At 37.8% G+C, this 22153-nt stretch overlaps 1 protein-coding gene and 1 pseudogene across 16 annotated transcripts in view; both read right to left on the minus strand.

Annotated features, from left to right (window-relative positions):
- LOC129771563 (probable serine/threonine-protein kinase DDB_G0267686) overlaps positions 1 to 22153 on the minus strand; it is an 84524-nt gene that overhangs the window by 57603 nt on the left and 4768 nt on the right. For 13 of the 16 annotated variants that reach the window (XR_008742406.1, XM_055775321.1, XM_055775328.1 and 10 more), the window contains exon 2: positions 2379 to 3012. Coding sequence is in view for 15 of the 16 variants with exons in the window: in XM_055775321.1 (XP_055631296.1) it covers positions 2379 to 2459 (81 nt within the window). In the remaining variant the exon portion in view is untranslated. Of the gene's footprint in view, positions 1 to 2378; positions 3013 to 3262; positions 3282 to 22153 lie in introns of those variants that run through there. The other 3 variants (XM_055775317.1, XM_055775315.1, XM_055775316.1) reach the window with 3 other exon arrangements.
- Positions 8923 to 10541, minus strand: LOC129766495 (uncharacterized; annotated as a pseudogene).

Genomic DNA, 22153 nt, shown 5'->3' on the forward strand with positions numbered 1-22153 from the left:
CAGTTTTTCAGCTGGTATTTTTTCCGTTCTTGCAGAGGACGATGCTTACGCAGTATATAAAATGAAACAATCTTTTTGTCCAGGGCCTGATGGTATTCCTGCTGCTTTACTGAAAAAATGTTGCGAAACACTGAAATCTCCAATCGCTTCAATATTCAACATCTCTCTACGGAGGCAAAAGTATCCTGATAGCTGGAAATCATCATTCATGTTTCCATCAACAAGCACTGTGTGGAGAACTATCGCGGAATCACTTCTCTGTGCGCTTGCTCTAAGGTGTTTGAGGCCATTGTTTATAAACATCTTCTGTTTTGGTTAAAAGTTACATATCCACTGCTCAACATGGGTTTTATCCTGGCCGATCAGTTTCAACTAATTTATTGGAATTCACATCGCTATGCTTGCGTACTATGGAACAAGGTAATCAGATCTACACCATTTACACTGATTTGAAAGCGTCATTCGACCGTGTGGACCATGGAATGCTGGCAAAACTCAACAAACTAGGAGTATTATCTGGCCTGCTTTCGTGGCTCACACATATCTACTCAATTGCCAAATTTCCGTAAAAGTGGGTTCTTCCTAATCGAGGTGGATCCAGAATGGTTCCGGAGTACCGCAAGGTAGCATTTTAGGACCTTTGCTATTCTCGCTGTTCGTTATCGACATTACTCGACTCATGGAATCAGGTTATGCTACGCTGACGATGTAAAAATTTATCTGCCAATTGAGACCGCCTCAGACTGTCTGCAACTCCAAAACTTGATTGACTTATTCGCGGAGTGGTGCAGCATGAATCACATGACTATTCCGTATTCTGAAATGCACTGCTATCAGCTTTACTCGTAAAAAACAGTCCATAGTTTTTAACTATAGCATTAATGGCTCGTTACTCCAGCGCAGTGACATCGTCACGGATTTCGGTGTTATTTTGGATAGCCCAATGTCGTTTAGACAGCACTACATCTATATCATCAACAAAGCGTATCGTCAGCTTGGAATTATCTTTCGGATTGGCAGAGAATTCTGCGATCCTGGCACTCTACGAACCCTCTCTATTGCTCTTTAGTACATTTCATCCTTGAGTCTAGCTGTGTTGTTTGGAATCCGCATTATGAGTATTGGATACTTCGTCTCGAACGGATACAAAAATGCTTCATTTGTAAAATTTGTCGTATGCTACCTTGGAGAAATTATGATGCTTTACCATCTTATGAGGAACTTTGCCAGCTAGTTGGCATAGCTACTCTTGAGCAGCGACGCAAGGATATCACTGCAAAGCCGGTTCATCAAATTCTGTCAGGACATTTTGACTGTCCCGCTGTTCTTTCGCGACTCCAGTTGTACTGCCCTCTTCGGCCTCAACGGAATCAACAAATGTTACGGGTTGAAGCGCACCGCACTAATTATGGACTTCATGAACCTATTCGGCAGATGGCGTTGGAATATAATCGTCGTGGAAATTACTTGTCTTTTTAGACTGTTTTGTGTGCAACTGTGAAATGTATGCTTAGTATAATATCTTTATCATTGTTATAAATTTTTGTTACTTGCTCTATTTTGTGAAAAGATATTGGGTGTTTATGCCGCTTTGAGTTAAAATTTTACTTTTGCTCAAGGTGGCGAAGATCAATCAATCAACAGTTCTGCAATTGGATCCATGAACGTGCGCTTAGTAAGAAAAAGTGTAAGCAAAAAACTCGAGGAAGGAATTGTCCGATTTGTGCTATCTTCATTTTGTTGTATTTCCTTATTAAACATGTATTCTCTGTAACGGAGAAACATGTTATTTGCAAGTGATTGAAAAATCTTGAACAAGAATGGTGTCTGAAAACAATGTGCTATTATAATGACGATTATAATGGTTTATAATTATGTATATTGCAACATTTTTTGAGAAGACGATACATTTTTTTGCTTTTTTGAGAAAGAACATTTGCATAGTTCTATTAACAGTTGCTTTTCCCTATTCATAAACACGGCTCATTGATGCTCGACGTTGCCAAGCCAGTTTAGAATAAATTCAGTTAAAAAGTAGCGTTCAAAAATTCACGCGCCGCAAAACAAAATATGGCGATTGATACGAAGAAAACGAATACCGATCCCTTGAAGAACGAACAAACTAAAATAAACTTGATTCGAAAGAATATTCACTAGCTTTCGAGCTAATAATACCAAAATGAAACATTCTAACGATATGACATTTGCATCCACCAACCTAATTGGGCTCGTAGTTAGATTGGAGCTTATCTCAATTCTAATAATGACACGGATATTTTGACAAATGATATCACTACTCATTGTTCTAATGTCTGGAAAAGTAATAAAGTGTGGTCTGTCTGTAAGGCGCAGAATAAAAAGCACGAACAGCCACTTACCTTCATTTCGTTAACGATGTGCTGAAAGAGAGTGCCTATGGTGGCAGCACCTCCCTCATTACGCTCCATTCCTATATCCATCGTTGAGTATGGTCGGGTGTATGTATATTTTCGTAAATGCTTGTATGTATTCAGCAATCTAAATGCGATTGAAGGCAGTTTCCGGACTGCAGATACCACCAGCAGTCGGACTCTTTACAATGCACTCTCCCTGGTAAATAAATATTGCATGAAAAAATCGATTACACCCCTATTTCTTTCACGCTCTCGTCACAAACAGTAACTTCAATTAAATGAGATAAAACATCATTATCGGTATTTTCCATCTTGCTGTGGTACCCGTCGGATTTGTCTATTCTGAATGCGGTCGAACAGAAGAGCTTCCGCTGCTATCTAACTATGCACACACGTTTGCCGCTAATGGCTTCCAGACGAAGTAAACGAATCTTTGTTTTCACACTTTCTCCGATTCGCACTGGAGGTTGTTTTTCGTTTTTATGAAAACGATGGTAACACTTACACTGAATGTAATTCATTCATCAGCACACCTAAATTCGCGATCGCGAGTAACTTCTGCGGTGCGGATGAGCAGAACAGACCAGTTTTGTTCTCATTCCAACGTCCAATCTTATGCCTAGAAGAGAAAAAAAATAAATCGTTCTGTATTACCATTTATTATTGTCGAAAATAAAATAATAAAGATAAGATTTCAACATTCTTGCGGAGGGACGGGACAGAGAACCAAGATTATGCGTATGTCCAATTTACAAACAATGTTTTTAATCAAACGTCAAATTTTGATCGAATTCCAAGTAACTATAACTGAAGAACCTGAACTTATACACACACCACACACACACACAGACGTATTGCGGTAAACCAACCTGTCAATTTTGATTCAAAACTAAATTTTTGATTCGGCTTTTGGTTACCATTTTCTTGCATAAATGTCGGTTTACTGAAGAGCGATCGCGACGACACTGCTAGAGCATATTCACCGCTGCCGAAGGAGGTTGCGATATCAGTTTATAAGACGTTTCATGTCTATGGACCATTCAAGTTATTTCAGGATATTGAGTTACCGTTTGAAGCATGGCGAATTGGCCCGAAGAGAAAAAAGATAATCATCATCTAAAACAAGCATATCATCAATTGCAATCATTTCTGTTTATTCCGGTAACTTTACCAGGTTCCCTCGAACCATACCACACAACGCTTCCATGCAATACAATATGCACGTATAGTAAAACTGTGTCAAGTGAAAACATCTACCCATCGGTTTGTGTATGGTATATTTTTTATGTATATACGGACGTTATTTTGTGTTCCACTACGAAGCTTAGTGGTTGTATATTAATACCTACGAATAAAAAGGCATTTTGAGCTCTTCACGATATCATCATTTCGTGCAGCTCCTCATGGTGCCTGGTTTTGTTATAAGTAGCCACTATTTACCACGTTTACAGTGGTTTAAGCAGAAATGGAAAAAATACGGTATATCATGACAACATAACGAAATGTACTTGCTGCTACCACAAATAACTCTATTTTTCCATCTAAGTCTGTAATGGATGTATTTTTTTCGTTTTATTCGGTAAAAATAAGTAAAACTTTATAACTTCATATTTGTTGCGAATTTCCTTAGCATTATATTCCCCTCGCAATAGAAACTAATCAGATTGGAACGAAATATAGAAGACGATTATAACGGAGAGAAATAGTTATTTTCTCACTCTTCTACCTGTTTGCTTTAAGCCCATATGCGTGTATGAATAAGATATGAAAAAAAACCATTATGGCACCTCCTTTAGAGGACTAGTGGCTATGTCGAAGATAATGGATATTTTGACATTTGATTTGAGATTGTTGATGATAAAAAATTGACTGTGACCGAAGTGTCAAATTCAGTTGTTTCTGTTATTTTCAGGATGTCAGGTTTCTATATCCAGTATGTGGCTGTCCAGTATAAGAATTCAGCCACACACATAGTTCGACCATTTTATGGTGTTCTTATGACTGTTAAGACATAATTCTAATGCAAACTAGTATCAATCAATAACTATTTAATTATTTGTTCATCACCGTCTCGAATTGTTCATAATTCCACAGACTGAATCCTTATACTAAAGCCATAATCCTATTATGTAAAACCAGGGGATTGTCAAGATGGCCGCCTCTTCGTAGCCAGCATAGAAAATCACGAGCATAAAAATCATAACCTTTGTTTTTGTCATGACAAACTCATCATACGCAACGTACAACGTCATCAGATGGGTGCATTTGAACAGTATCTACTCAAGTTGTCCAATATCACTACGATCGTGTCTTATTGAAATAAATTAACATCAAAATAATAAAATGAAGTGCTTCGTGCGATCCTGCCACAGTGATTTTAATCGCAAATCAACAAATGAAGCTTCCAAACATCGTTTCCCGAAGAAAACTGACCAACGGAATCGTTGGCTTCAAGCTATTGCAAATGCTGAAAATATTTGCATTAATATCGACTCCATTAACTTTAAAACAGTGAGAGTTTGTTCAAAACATTTCACTCGCAACTCCTACTATTCTCGCGGAACCCAACTATATTTAACCGATGCAGCTGTTCCCACTGTTTTTGGTTTTTGCCAAAAACCTGACAGGTATTCATTTATTTACGTAAACGTACTGCAGGCTACAACTACCAAATATTGTTCATTTATTCCGAACACAAAGTGAGTTTCTCATATCCGATCCACTCAACGGAGCATGTGTTTATAGTTCGAAGGATTCATATAGTTCCTGTTTATCACACCAAAGTCACACCCACCGTAACGTATCTCTTCTGGATCCAGAAGTAGGACGCAAATCCGACGCATCAGGTACAACAATATGTTTCTTAGACTTCATATACAATCAAATTTTTTCGTTAAATTTAGCTACCGCCTTTAGCAATAAACATTCGTCTGAAAATATTAAAACGCTTGACGTATCAAACACATCAGACTCATTCAATCTGAATGATGAGCTCCAAGTTTCCGGCCATTCGAAATCCAATTCGTTGGGTTTATCCAGGGAAAATTTGCTTTTGCGTTCTCAAGATCCCGACCTGCAAACGCCAAGTATACCTGCTGTGTTTGGCTTGAACAGTCAAGCTTATGAAGTTGGTGACATCAATCTTGAGAATTCGTACCTGTCAGGTGCATCCACCCAAGCCACCAGCAAATCTGATGAATCCGATTTACCAGGTTCAACCAGACGAGGCTACGAGCTAGGGAACAGTAACCAACATGCTTCCTCAAAAATGACATCCACTACAATTATTTCAGAGAAACAAAACCGTAAAAAGTATAGTTCGAGTAAAATAAAATATATTTTTTCAAAACATATCCATTTATTAGGCGAATTCGATACGCTGGTGACATTATTGGTCAAGATCTAACAGAAAAAGAGAAGGCCATTGCTCTGCCTAAAGTGCAGGCTCAGCTGCAGCGATCCGAAAAAACTATAAAGCAGCTAATGTCCAAGGTCAGAAGACTTAAAGACAAATCACAAAATATGGAAGATCTACTGGCGAAGTTGAATACGAAAAAAATGCTATCGGATACGGCGAATTCATTTTTGCAGGTGCTCAAAAATGTTTTAGAATGGTTTTACCTTTATTTAATGTATATTTATTATATTTTCAGCGGTTTCAATCAAATGATTCTCTATTCAGAGAGTTGGTACTTCGCAAAAGAGGAGAACCATGCAGCGAAACATTAAGATCTTTTGCGACTACGTTACACTTTTATTCTGCTAAAGCCTATAGATACTTTCGTGAAAGGTTTCAAAAGACCTTACCACACGAGAGAACCATCATCCGTTGGTATGTCAACGTTGCAGGCGAGCCCGGAATTACCAGTGAAACACTAGCGGCTCTTAAAATAATTGCCGACGAGAAAGCAACTAAGGGTCAGCCACTTCTTGGAGGCTTGATCATGGACGAGATGGCAATTCGTCAGCATGTCGAGTGGAACCATCATACGAAACGCCTGGAAGGAGCTGTTCAGCACAATCATCAGGATATTAACAACATCCCTGAATGTTCAGTTCCTGCGAAAGGAGTGATGGTTTTTGTGGTATCCGGCATTCAGAGCAGCTGGAAAATACCAGTGGCGTATTTTTTTTATCAATGGCATGAATGCAGCAGAACAAAAAAATACTATCCAGACTATTCTGACCAGTCTTCACGAAGCAGGAGTAACCATTGTCTCACTGACCTTTGATGGCGCTACAACGAACCTATCGACAGCAAACGTTCTGGGCTGTAGACTCAAACCAAGTGCTTCGGAGCCACTCAAGACATGTTTCAAGCATCCATGTGCCAATTATGACGTACATGTCATTCTAGATCCGGCACATATGCAGAAGTTGGTGCGTAACACAATGCACGATCAACGGACACTGTTGACATCCAACGGCGAAGCGAAATGGACTCATACAGAGAAGCTAAATGATCACCAGAATCGTTCAGGGAACCGCCTCGCTCCCAATCTGACGGACAAGCATGTGAATTTCTTGAACTCCAAAATGAAGGTTTCTTTGGCTGTGCAGGTCATTAGCCAAAGTGTGGCATCAGCATTGGGTGTTTTAAGAACATCTGATAACTCCTTCAGTAATACTGAAGCTACTGAGGAATTTTTAAGCCTATTTAACGATATGTTTGATATATGTAACAGTATGCACTCGAATGAAAAACATTTCAAAGCGCCTTTGTCCAAGCGTAATTTTTATCTGTACCACAACGCCTTCGAATATGTGGAGGAATTTATTAAAAACATCATACTTATCGACGGGACACCAATTCTTGAATCTCGCAATAAAACCGGTTTTTTGGGATACCTCATCAACATCATTAGTATTCGGAACATTTATAAGATTTACGTGGAAGAATCCGGATGTATAGATGAGCTTTTTACGTATCGCCTGAGCCAAGACCATTTGGAAGTGTTTTTTGGGTCGATTAGAGCAAAAGGAGGCTGCAACAACAACCCTAGCTCTACACAATTCAAAGCGAGCTATAAGCGAATGATATCCAACAACGGAATCACATGCTCCGCCAAAGCAAACTGCAGCCAATTCGCCGAGACAAGGAGTTTATTTGCTTGTTTGTCAGTAGAGAGCCCAAGCAATCACACGATGGTGCAAGATGAACCTTTGCCAACAAGGCATGATCTAGCGAAACCACAGTAGAATGTAGAATGTAGAATGTAAGAATGTAGAATGTAGAATGTAAGGAATGCATCGATTTTTTGTTAAAGGACAATACTTTCCTTATCACTGCTGTGTGTAAAATAGCAGATAATGAGTTTAAGGTATGTACCGTATTTCATGAGAAGGAATATATATTTACTCACCAGCGGAGCTTGTATCACTGGCCCCGTCCATAAACTACGTAAACTCACTTACGTCGTAGTTCTTTCGCTTTACAAACTTTCGAAATTTTGCTTCGAATGTAGACCAAATTCTTCTTAAGAGTCTACCTGGTTTATGAACGGCCACACTATACTGTCCATTTGTTCCACGGTATTTAAGAAATGCATAGAATATGGTGATCCTTCATATTTTACTGTGTTTCAGGAACTTGTTGGTACACACAACGACGTTAATATTGAAAAATATTATAACTTTTTGGTTTCCATCACATTCGAGAACGCAAAGACTGGTTTGAACTCTTTGTACGAAAGACCAGTTTACCATTGGATAACAGAAGACCACCAGCTTGACATGTTTAACATGATCAGAAACATCATACAACTCTTTCTGGATGTGAAGTGCAATGAGTATAGTAAAGCTATTATACCATTTAAGCAGACCAATCGACAAAAACTTACAAAGCTAATCCTCTTCGAGGGAAACTAAAATCGTGTTTTTAGAACAATTCCGAAAATTCGTAAGACACCTTCTCATTCCGGTGGGTTGAACGTTAAAAAACCATAACATATTTTATTTACAGGTGCACCTGCATCATATTTCCACAGACCCGATGAAACATTCCAATATCAGCGTCATCAACCTTCCTACCAGTCGTCTTTATCTGCCGAATCAGGTCACCGAATACCATCAGAAGCAGTCACATTGGATTGCCCTCCTTCAGCTTCAGTTGATTGAGTTGCTCACTGATCAGATGCAGCGATCCGATCAACTTGGTTACGAACGTCTCTTCGAGTTGCTCCCATGGCTGTTGATTTTCCACGTGTGTCCTCCAAGCATTTATTGGTCGGGGAACTTACGTTACTTTCTCCTTATCATTTAGAAGTTTGAGAAACTAAACACAGTACAAATGTAGTTTGCTGCGATATGAAAAAATCAAATAAGGTGCCTTTTTTTCATTTATTTACTATGCAAATTTAAATACACTCGGATAGTCGATTTTCCAAAACAGTTATCAATCTGGTTATTGTTATCATGTTATTACAATGCGATTCAGATGCATAGATGCAGGAAATTTCTTTTCAAAACCGAAAGTTTATCCCCTAGTATAAGTTATTAGTTACATTTTTTTTCTGGTTCTAAATACAGGGACAAAACTATCCTGAAAAGTTCACTTGGTTCCGACAACGAAACCAAAATCCTACACTTGCTCACTTGTTTCCTTCTTTCCGTAGTTTTATCGGATTCAAAACCTGAGTCCCATTGATGTAATTATTGATAGTGCAGTGACCCTCTCCCACGAATAGAACATCTCAGATAATTTCAATATGAATAAGTATTTACAATAAGAAAGATTCCTACTGAAGATAGGGGAGAATCCAACCAAGGATTTTCCAACAGGAACGATGGAATTTTCCATACTGTGCAAGTTGAAAATTCCCTACACATAGCAGGTAGCCAGTAAGTTAGTTCTAACGTTTTTAGAGTTCTGTACATCCTCACAGAGGGATCGAGGATTAGAGAGAAAAAATAAAGGAGTTGATAGTTGAACATCGAGAAGAACAGTTGTTTCTCTCGATAGAACAAAAAAGAAAAGTGCCCCAGACCGCTCGGGCGTTACAATAGTAACAAAGAAGAGCATAGTGTAAAGAAATGTGCGCATAGAAAGACAAGTCAGATAAAAGTTATACGTTGAGAAATTTGGCGTAAATGAGAGAAACAAACTTTTTTATGTTTTACATATGATTTACGTAGGAAGAATTTAACAGATATGGAACAAACGATTGGAGCTACAATAATGGTCATTTGTAATAACGTAAAGTTTAATACTTAATGAATACTGATCAAAGAATCGGGAGTTATGTCAACTTATTCACCCGAATAGTACGATACAATGATTATACGAACGAATGTAAGAACATCTGAGACATTTTTTTATATTTTTTTTTTGCAAATCGGTTGCGTGACTTGCTGGCAATATCAAGTGCTGTGCTCGAACAAAATTCCCTGGGTCATATCCTCATAACGACCCTTCGGACAAAGCGGTGTATTCCATTTCGATCAGATTCTGCATCTCCCGAAGCTCCTGGAACTTTTCATGATCCGAATATGTGCATAATTTACTGCCAAGCACATATTGCACCAAACTGAGGATAATCAGCAAATAGCTTACAGTAGCGATGATGAACATGATTTCACACTTTTCCACATCTTTGCAGAAAGCTTCAACCTTGCTCTGGTCATGAATTTTCATATCCTCTTGTTTGACCCCGGCAGAGAACATAAAATCTGAATTTAAAACAAATTCATCAACAAGCGTTTTTTTCCACGAGTAATAATACACACTTACAAAATTACGTCAAAACTATATCGCTCCGATGGGACCGCAGATCCGGGTTCTCACAAATGTTCCAGAAAATAGTGAACACGAAAGTAACCATACTAAAGAAGCAAAGAATCAAAATCCAGGCGATCTCCAGTATGTAGATTATTTCCATAAACACGACGCAAGATATACAACCACCTACACGGGAGCCCCAGGCCCGATAAACCTTATACCGGGTAACCCTGTTGCGATGAATCCAACGAAAAGTATCATCATCGAGGCGCCGATATCCACAAAAATCATTTGAACCGCCTCAGTCCTGGAATGAATTATAGATTCAGTGCGAAAGATCGTACTGATCGGAACCATTAATCACCCTAAAAGACGTAGAAAACTTGCTCCGCTTGGTCCAGCATGATGATCGCAGGTGACCTTCGGCACATTTTGCCGCAGAAAATTCCTTCGCTAACAAGGCATATAACCGGTGCTATCAGCGTAGCCTAACAAGATTAACATATGATTTCCAACAGCCGCCTCAAAAAAATTAAACATAACATTGTAAGTTAACACGAAACGAAACACCGAAAACGCCATCAAAATATTGCGAAACAAACAAAATTAACCATGACAGTTCGATTGAATTATGTGCGAGGTACGTGAGCAACGTAAATAGAACACCAGGTATATTACATCGCCATATTGCTCTCCAATACAAAGAAGCTAGTTTTAAAATCACTGCCACTGTTATCGCGGATTCTCCTAAAACTATTTTTTGCTTTTTTTCTTTGCCTACCACTACATGAAAAAAGCGGAGAGTAATATACCTGGTATTTTATTTACTTTGATACGTGAGCCGCGGGCCTAGTTTTATGCTGCCTACGCTAAATTTGCACTGGTTGAGATAGGGGTGCCAGGACTCTGTGTAAAACGGGTTTAGACATATCAAAATCAAACACAGCACAAGCCCCAATGAACTCACAGAAACATCCATCCAAGGGATTGTGAAGTCCATAAGAAGTCCTATGGCGATTGACAAACAATAGATAGTAGTTGTCGAGATGGCACATAAAACAATACATTATACATTATTATATAATGGATTACCATTTAATAGATCAAATAAAAAGAGTTTTTGTAGATTGCACCCAGAAGCTAGCGATTCCAAGGCGATCAGTCTGCAGCGGCCTGAGTAGTCAGGAAGACGGTCTGGGTCTGTCCAAGGTCGGAGGGCGGATATCGGAAGAAGCTACGTTGCACTTCTCCATCGTAATGATTCGTGTAGTGTGAAACGGTGCCCACATGTAGGCAGCATAGCTCCAAACAGCTTAAGGAACAGCATACACCCAAAATTAATTGTTATCGCATGTCTTGGCATCTCGAATTATTACATTAAATGAGCCTAAAAATAACAGAAACTCTGCCCCGGTGTACCTCATATCATTTGTATAATAGACGAATTTCATGCAGTTGGCAGCACCATCTCAGATAGCAGCGAAACGTTGTGGGTCTGGTCTGGGTCTTTTAAGCATCTTTGCATGCTACTATTCAAAAAAAAATTAGACTACTTTTTAAAAGCGCCAAAATTTCTTTCTTACCTACAAAATTTGGGCCAAAGGATGAAATGTAGGAAATTGTTTGAAAAAAATTTAGCTGAAAAAAAATATTTTTGAAAATTAAAATTCATTTTTCTCAAACACATTTTAAAATAACATGTTTTCGAGAAACATTAATTTCAATTTTCAAAATATTTTATTTAAATAAATTTTTCATTCAAAAATATGCTTGATATTTTCTAATGAAAACATAACTAATTTCCTACATTTCATTCTTTGACTAAAATGTTGTAGGTCTGATAGATTTTGTGTGAGAACTTTTTTTGAAATTTGGAGTGTTTTTCATTTTTTTTCGAAAAATCTTGCTTTAAAAACTATAAAATGTACAAAATGTTGGTTAAAGAATGAAATGTAGGGAATTATTCATGTTTTCATTAAAAAGTATCAAGCAAATAAAAAAAATAACCGACAAATAAAATCACGCATACATCGGAAGATGTGCACTTTTACAGGGAAAAAGCTTTTCGAACAACAACTTTTTCATGTTTTTCTTTGGAAAATTACTATTAACATTTGTATGTATAAACTATCGCGATTCACATGCTCTGCTAACTTTTTTATATTCAGAAACATGTCAATAACATATCAAACAAGAGAATTTACACACAAAAATGTAACGAGTAAAACATTATTTTTTTCAGGAGTCTCCGTACAAAAATCCCCTTTATTCCAGAAACTATAAGATATAGAAAGTTGACGTCTTCGAGGAAAGTTCATATTTTAATAAGATCTAAAACTTTGTCTAATACACTATATCGCTATCTTGACTTTAAACAAAATTAGCATTAGTTGTAATTTTTTCAAAGAAAACATGAAAAAGTTGTTGTTAGAAAATCTTTTACCCTGTAAAAGTGCCCATCTTCCGTTGTATGGACGACTTATTGAAAATTGTAATGGTTATTCATATATTTTTTCTGAGAATTTAAAAAAAATACGTTTTTGAGAATGAATTTTAATTATTAAATTATTTTTCTATAAAAATCCAAATAATTTCCTACATTTTATTCTTTAACTCGAATTTAGTAGGCATTGTAGTTTTCGAGTTATTATTTTTTGTAAAAAAATCAAGAAAAATTTTTTGGCTTCTTTAAAAAGTAGTCTAATCCTTTTTTTTTTTTGAATATTTCAAGTATGCAAAATTGCTCAAAAGACCCATTTGCTTACAACCACAACGTTTCGCTGTTATCTGAGATGGTGCTGTCAACGGCCATTCGATATGGCATGAAATTCGTCCATTATAATATCAAAGTATTTTCAGATATTATTTTCGTTCAAGATTTTTCTATCACTAGCAAATAACATGTTTCTCCGTTACATGGAATATATGTTTGATACAGGAAATATAATAAAATGAAGACATCTCAAATCGGACGATTCCTTCCTCGAGTTTGGCGCTTACCAACACATTTGGCGATTCGTTTTCATTTAAATTGTTATAAGATATATGAATGCGTTTTTTACCCTGGAAATCCATTACCACTTTCGAACAAAGATCAATTTCGTTAACGCAAACATCAAATGGACTAGCAATGCTTATCACAATGTAATTGCGGAACATATTGGAACACAATTTTCCGAATTTTCCCATTTTCCTTCAGTGTTTGTCGTGTTTGGCTGGAATATGGTTGGTTGAAATATTTGTAATATTTTTATATTTTCACCATTATTGAAATATTTCTCGTACCCAAAAACACCCTCACATGCCAAATTTGGCTCCATTTGTTTGATTAGTTTTCGTGTTATGCAGAAATTTGTGTTTCATTTGTATGGCAGCCCTCCACCCCTTAGAGAGGGGGGAGGAGTGTCGACCACCATAGACATATTTCATGCCCTAATACCTCCACATGCCAAATTTGGCTCCATTTACTTGATTGATTCTCGAGTTATGCAACCCACTGTAACGCTTCATGTAAATTCGAAATATATAATAACATCGACGAATGTCGAGTAGGGCACACAGTGTACTTTTTTCCATCTCCGCCGTAGCTATCAACGCATATCTCCGATGTACTGATAAATTCTTTCCTATTATGTAAAATCTATTAAATATGTAAATCCTAATCCTATTATGTCGGTGAATATACCAATACCAAGATATCAATAACTTTTTTTGCAGCTTATGATAATTTTTGCATTTTAATTAGACGCACACTATCCTACGAGAATATTATGAGGTGGTGGAGTCTTGGAATCGACCCATCTGGTCATAGGAACCATTTGAAATTTCATAAAATTCACGAAAATGGTCAAATCCTAAGGCAATTTTTTTGGAGGCGATGGAATGAAATTTTTTTTCACTTGAATTAGAAGCACACCATTCTACGAGAATACTATGAGGTGGTAGAGTCTTGGAATTGAACCATCTGGTCATAGGAAACATTTGAAATTTCATAAAATTTACGAAAATGGTCAAATCCTAAGGCAATTTTTTTGGAGGCGATGGAATGAAATTTTTTTTCATTTTAATTAGAAGCACACCATCCTACGAGAATATCCTGAGGTGGTGGAATCTTGGAATCGACCAATCTGGTCATAGGAACCATTTGAAATATCATAAAATTTACGAAAATGGTCAAATCCTAAGGCAATTTTTCTGAAGGCGATGGAATGACAATGTTTATCATTTGAATTAGAAGCACACCATCCTACGAGAATATTATGAGGTGGTGGAGTCTTGGAATCGACCCATCTGGTCATAGGAACCATTTGAAATTTCATAAAATTTACGAAAATGGTCAAGTCCTAAAGGCAATTTTTTTGGAGGCGATGGAATGACAATTTTTTCATTTGAATTCTAAGCACACCATCTCGTAGGATGGTGAGCGTCTAATTCATATGAAAAAATTGTCGTATGCTGCAGAAAAAAGTTATTGGTATCTTGGTATTGGTATCTTCACCGACATAATCCTATTCCGTATGCTACCAGTGAAGTTATATTGTGGAAAACGATACCTTGGCTTTGTTGGACGAGCCTGCGTTTGTAGTCCTAATTAAAAAAAATTCGGTCGAAATAATGGGTATTCAAGGAACGGAAGGCAGATATAGCGCGTGTAGAAAAAAAAACCTGGATGAACTTGATGTTTCCAGGATGTGGAAGTACAGATAAATATCAGGGCAGATCAGTAAAAGATATGGTTTTTCCGAAACAATACATGAAATCAACTACCGAATGAAGAATCTTCTTGGACTACCAATATCATCATAGGAAAGTGAACACCAGTTGCAGTTTTTTGAAAAACTTGCATGTGATTGCACAAATTGATGAAAAATACTGGCGACCTTGGTCATAAGATGTACCTCGCATGAGCAAATAACGTACCTGATGTCGATGTCTAGGTCGTAACTTTCACTACAAACGCATACCTTGATGTCAGTAAGCTTTGTAAGAAAGGGCTGCGCATCTAACGATCAGCGGTTGGACATGAGTCGGAAGAAGGTACAGATTAAGACCTGACTCAAATCGTCTAGAAGACACACTAAATGTTTCCCGTATCTTCTCAAGAAAGTACGGCAAGTGCTTTTCCGGCCTCATTGGACGGATAACTTCGCCAGAACTTAGACCACCTGTCACAATGTAATAGTGTTTAAGGATTGTTATCCGGTTTTACCGTTACCAGTTTTACTGGTAACACCGGGTCATTTTTCATTACCGAATTACCGGTAATTTTACAATCAATAACCGGTAATTTTCACTTTTACACCATAAATAATATTTACCTTGTTGCATCAGTGTTGCAGTGTTGCATCGATTTTACGACCTCCGAACTTCAGTTCAAAAACCGCTGCTCGATCTGAAAACGGAACAGGATAAGCTTCAGCGATGGGCAACTGACAGCGATAAAGGAATTGGTTGATGCGCTCGAACCAGTTCTGGTCGCTGTTGAACTGTTATGCCCCTTTATGGAGCTGACATCGGAGTGCGATTTATGTTAGAACAGCTATCGGAGGAACCATCAGTAAATATAGAAGCAACTGCTTGAAGCCCTGATTGAAAGGATTGAGAAAAACGTTTCGTATATGCAGATTTGTTCGCGTATATGAATAATCATCCTGCTCGTGGTCGTGCAACATTTCCTCTGGACGATGCAGAACCTGCAGAACAGTTGAGCATCAAGGAAAAACTTGAGCGACGATTGTACCAATCAAAGGTATCATTGTCCCACCCAAGCTCAACGTCTATAAACAGATTGATGAAACCCCTCAAACAAGGGTTTTCGTACAGAGGGCATCAGAGGCAAATACATGACACTAGTATTAGATGCTCTTCGTACTGTACCCCCTACATCATTGGACTCTGAAGGTGCGTTTTCCTCTTCTGGAAGTTTTGTTGATGGGATCCGATCTAGTTTAGAAGACGTCAAATTAACATTATTTGTGTCCTTAAGTATTACTTTAACCAACAAACTAAGTAGCAAAAACTTACAAAATGTTTTCTTGTGAACTTATCATTATCAATAAAAGCCGTTTCTTCAAGAAAATGGTTTATTCTAAAATATTTTTTAACGTTAATTTACCGGTTTTATTGGTAATGAAATTCTAATTACCGAATAACCGGTTATTGAAATTTTGGAACGGTAATGCAATCCCTAATAGTTTTCAACAGATCGTGAGACTATCAGATACCCAGTGCATCGCTGTCAATTCAGTAATATATACTGAGCGAAGAAACTGAAGATTATAGAGGGTGCTGAAAATGTTGTTGAACGTCCCAAGTGCTGTGGGTTCGACTAGACATACTATCAAACAACAAACTATCACAATTGATACGCTCATAATTAGCCCCGAAGATCGCTCGAACGGTTTATGAAAGATGACGATCTGGAAATCCGTAGATGTCCTGCTTCATGGAGAGATCCGAAGAAGATAGGAACAAACGCGGTTCAGATAACCCTGCGAGGAATAATTTCGCTCTCTCTCAGTGTTTGTACATTCAGTAACTGAAATAGAACATAAAGAGAAAGCAATATAAAAAAGAGTTCAATATTCTGTGATTATTGATGTGACTTTCCATTTCAACCCCACCAGTGCAATTATTTCAATCCTTTAAATTTATCACTTAAGAATGAGATAACTTTCCCGTACATACCTAACATCGCTTCTCTGTCAACTCATAAACCGAAATATAACCATCAGCGAATTAAATTATACAATTAAACCGCTTGGAATGCTTAAAAAAGCCACACAAATTACATCCACACGCGAAATCATGTTTGATTTTCGGTTTTTGTTTTCCTATTTCACTTTTGATCAGTATTCATTGTCATAGGATGGTTTAAATATTCTAGAATAGCATATAGAAGGGGTTCCCATCAACAGAAATTTAAAATTCATAATGCATTAAAATTAAACCCCATTGTCCGTCTTACCCGCGGTTCCTTTAAGTGGCCATAGAACTGCTTTAAGTGATTCCATAGAACTGCTCGAATCTCCATTCTGCAGATCGATCCCTACTAAAGATCCTTCATCTTATAGGTAGAAATTCGTCACGAATATGATAGCAAATCTGCTAGAGAACTGTTTCGACTTCAAATTGTGTAATTACTAGGCGTCCCAAAAATCTCCTCTATCAAATGGAAATTATTCCAGGCAATTTTCTAGGATGGAATACTCGTCTTCATACTCCAGCAGAGAGGAATTTCGGAAAGGAGATCGACAATTCTTCATCAGAGGAAAATACAATTGATTTGTCAGTCATCACAAATACCTAGCTAGTGTTCGAATTTACTGATCCATCTGCATTTGATTGATATCCTCGAATTCTCCTACACAGCTGAACATATTGGGTTGGGGAAAAGGAAATGTCGTTTTTCTGATCGAAATTTGACGCTTTATTTAACATACTTAAAATTATCCAATTCAAGCCAATATGCGCCGTTTTATTCGCAAACTTTTTTCCATTTAGACGGCAACTTCATTATCACCCCCTTATAAAAACCCCCCTCCTAATTTGCAAAAAAACTCGGACAGCCAGTTTTCGCAAGCCTCTTTTGAGGCCAACTTAATATCACCAAGAGCGTTTTGCATGGATCGGAAAAGATGATAATCACTGGGAGTCAGGTCCGGACTATATGATGGGTGCAATAGGACATCCCATCCGAGCTCCCGTAGGTTCTGGTGGGTCATCAAAGATGTGTGAGGCCGAGCGTTGTCCTGGTGAAAAACAACACCGTTCCTATTGATCATTTCTGGCCGCTTTTGGTCAATCGCCTGCTTCAAACCTTCAAGCTGCTCGCAGTAGAGAACCGAATTGAGGGTCTGGCCATAGTTGAGCAGCTCATAGTGGATGATTCCCTTCCAATCCCACCAAATACACAGCAAAACCCTCCTGGCCGTCAATCCGGGCTTGGCGATGGTTTGGGCCGGCTCACCGCGCTTCGAACAAGACTTTTTTCGCTTTAGGTTGTCATACGTGATCCACTTTTCATCACCAGTCACCGTCTTTTTCAAAAATGGATCGAGTTCGTTCCGTTTCAGCAGTGCATCGCAGGCGTTGATTCGGTCTAAAAGATTTTTTTGCGTCAACTCGTGTGGCACCCATACATTCAGCTTTTTTTGGAATCCAATCTTCTGCAAATGGTTCCAAACGGTTTTATGGTCTATACCCAGTTCCTGGCCAATCGAGCGAGTGCTCACATGCCGGTCTACTTGGATGATTTCAACGATTTTATCGGTTCCCACGACGATTGGCCTACTAGTACGGGGAGTATCTTCGACAGCCACTACACCAGAACGAAATCGATCAAATCAACGCTGTGCTGTGCGAATCCTTACAGGATCGGGTCCATGAACTACACGAATTTTTTCGGCCACCTTCGTTGCAGTTTTACCTTTAGTAAAAACGTAAAATATGGCGAATTTCTTGTTTGGTGGACTCCATCTTTGACGCGCTATAACTTGAGACTGAGAAGGACAGTCAGAACACTGTCAAAACGACACTTGTAGCACAGATTGTCGTCTTTAAATAGCCGTATAGTATGACCCGACGCGATAAGTACAACACAAGATATGTTTAATTGTTGCCATATATTGACAATATACGACATTTCTTTTTCCCCAACCCAACATTTCGATGCGCATTTGCGTGAATTCGGAAAAAAAGGTTTTGAATGTCCCATGCATAATGTGTAATAACCCAATAACTTTGAATGGATTGTATACGCATGCATGCGATATATATCTTGAAATAGTTGTTCAAGAAAACAATTAAAATATATGTTGATTTTCATATCGTTTATCTGTATTCGCAATATTTAAATAACTAAATTGGACGAGAGCATCGCTACACTCCAACGCAAAATTAAATAAAACAGTAAACGCACAGAACCTAAATGGATGAAGCGACAAACTAATTCACCAAGTTCGGGGTTTCATAATCAAAGCATTGTTTTGTTCATCAAGTTTGGTCTGAATTTTAAAAAGCAATACGCAACCCGAATGCAGAGCGAAGATGAAAATTCGTGCTACATAACTTCAACTAAACGTTCAAACCCTCCGTACGATACAATTTCCAGACGTTTTGTTATGGATAGTGGTTATCAGCGGAATATAGTTTGGTAACAATTTACCCAACTATCAATTGTAAATAAACCACCGTTTCATGAAACATGATCTTAATTTTCAACGTGGTAGCAACATACACACACACAAGGGATGGAACTTTTTTTTCCAAACAAGCCTCTGTGAAAAAAAAACAATGTAATCAGCATTCATGTATAAACGTTTTAATAACAGTCGCTCCACTACACCCGTGTTGTATTGGCGGATCTGCAAATATATACAGAAGAACAAATTCATTGATTTAACTTTCAGTGCGCGGAGAAAATACTATGCTGAATAATCATGTCTAGGAAAGTAGGTTGCCGTTGCAGCGGCTCAGTTCTTTTTCACACCAATGTTTACCTACACCATCTTTTGTATACAAGAATCTACTTTTTTCACTTCGAATTACAACACTAGCGAAAACAACTATGTGGGGTTGTTGTACGATTGTTTAGTTTTGCGCCTTTCACGAGAATAACTACCATTGGTTCATAATTAATTATAAAATATTCAAATGAAAGGAATATTCTTCCATAAAATGGAATCGTTTTCATTGAACATTTTCCGGTCACTCCACTTCCCATTTACGAACGTATTTTGTTCAGCTGTAAACAACTCGAGCTGTGGTTGCCGAGCGTTAAAAAATTTGGAAGCACCGCACTGATTAGAGTCAATGCCATGGATTTGGGCACCTTCTTCGATAATGATTGTGACGATGCGTGATGGACGTTCGGATGACATGCGGTGCGGTTCAATCAACCGAGAATGAACATCTGCATTCCCAACTTCAATGTCGGAGTAAGTGATAGAGCAATATCATGAGAATAACAATACAATGAGATTTTTTATCTGTTTTCATGACTAAACGTTACCCAAATTTTAGTAAGATAAAACATTGCGTGAATTGAACAAACATGTTTCGGTTTTGTAGGTTTTAGGTTTAGAATAATGATCAAATTTGGAATACATTTTGACTATGAATGATTTATTATGATATCTGAATAGATGCGAGGTACTCACGCAGTCTTTCTCTAATGCAGACGGCCTGTAATTGTAATTTTTTACTAATTATTACTTGAAATGTTTGAAAACAGAAAAACGATTTACTTTGAAGAAATTCTCTAATTTTCGTTGTGCTTTATAGAAAACCCGTTACTCTGAAGTCAACAAAAAAAAACAATAAACTACACTCGACAAAAAAAATTATAGGAACAGAGTACGATGTCGGAAAGGGCCTGGCCGGGTAAGGGAGTAAAAAGTGCTTCCAAACCAAATCACCAGCTGTATGGCAAATATTGTATAGGATATTAAATAAGAAATTTTGGCTGTTTATTTGAACCCCTATGTGGTTTAATAAAGGATCTATAGTGAAAAACATACTTTTTCATTTATTTCACGCCATCCTCAAAAGCTTCGAGATAAAAATTTGAAAAAAATACTGTATGTTCATCTTACTACGGTGTATCAAGAAAAATAATCGAAAATTTTTTTTATCAAAAATTGAAGTACTAAAAAAATATTCAAATTTTGAATTTTTTTTTGGGGTTTAGACATTTAGTACTACTTTAGTTCATATTTAAATGTGTTCCTACGGCTTTTATAGATATGTGTGATTTTTTCAGTGTTGCGCGTTACAAAAAAAATTATATTTTCAACGGGTCTGGCTGGGTAAAGGAGTAAAAAGTGCCCCAAACCAAATCACCAACTGTATGGATATTTTCCAGTGTCGATTTTGATGATTTTTTTTTCGAGATGACACTAGATCTCGACGTTTCATACAATTTTAAGACATTTGGAATCATTTTTTTTTGAGTTGATATTTGGCATAGGGTATTTTTTCGAGGTGGTAATCATTTTTTTTTGACGTGGGACTACGTCTAACCGGAGTATATGGGGGGTAAAATGAAAACCTAAACACAGAACACGCAGGAAAAAATGAAAGATTCCGAATGCTTATAACTCGATATTTTTTACTGGATCGGAAAGATGTTTGCATCAATTGATAGGGAATATTTCTACGCTTCTATCGCAATCAATAAAATGTTATTTTTCATTAGATAAACAATTGAACACCTGTAATATGTTAATCGTTATCTAAACGCCCTAACTACCTCTTTTTGATTGGCTGCATCTACGGTTTCCCTAACACAGCCATCAGAACCAAGCAGCCTTGGGGAAATCAGCATTGTAAATACATGAAAGTATGGAGACTTTTGTTCTCACCGAAATGTGTTCCCTAACACAGACTTCAAAACCAAGCAGCGTTGGAGAGATCGGCATTGCAAATACATGAACGTCAGAGGTATTTTTGTTTTGACTGAAATGTGTTTCCCTAACACAGACTTCAAATACATCGAGCTTAGGGAAATTGGCATTGCAAATACATGCAAGTCGGGGTCATTTTTGTTCCGACTGAAATGTGTTTCCCCAACACAGACTTTAGAACCAAGGTGTCTGAGGAAATTGGCATTGCAAATTCGTGCAAGTTTTGTTCCGGCTGAAACATTCTTTGTGTGGACACCGACTGGACAACATCGTTGCTGGACGAGCTGGACGGCGAGGGATCGAGTGCCTTTCTCAAGGCAAGAGGGCGGAGGTGGTAGCGCTGGAGTAGAGTAATAGAGTAGAGTAGAGTAGAGTTTTCAAAGGGCCTTTCTCAAGGCTAGAGACGAATGAACTGCAAAAGTTTAAAGTCTCTATAATACAAGACCTTCCTTCCTTACGGCTGAAATGTGTTTGCCTCTAACACAGACTTCAAAACCAAGATGTCTGGGGAAATCGGCTCAGCAAATAAATGCAAACTGCGAGTACTTTTGTACTCGCTTGCCTTTGTGCAAGTGCCTGAAGTTCATCAAATCAAGCAAATTCGCGGTTCGAGAAAAACGTACACTTGAGAGATGCAA

Source organism: Toxorhynchites rutilus, chromosome 2 (genome assembly GCF_029784135.1).
Source record: "Toxorhynchites rutilus septentrionalis strain SRP chromosome 2, ASM2978413v1, whole genome shotgun sequence".
Lineage (NCBI taxonomy): Eukaryota > Metazoa > Arthropoda > Insecta > Diptera > Culicidae > Toxorhynchites > Toxorhynchites rutilus.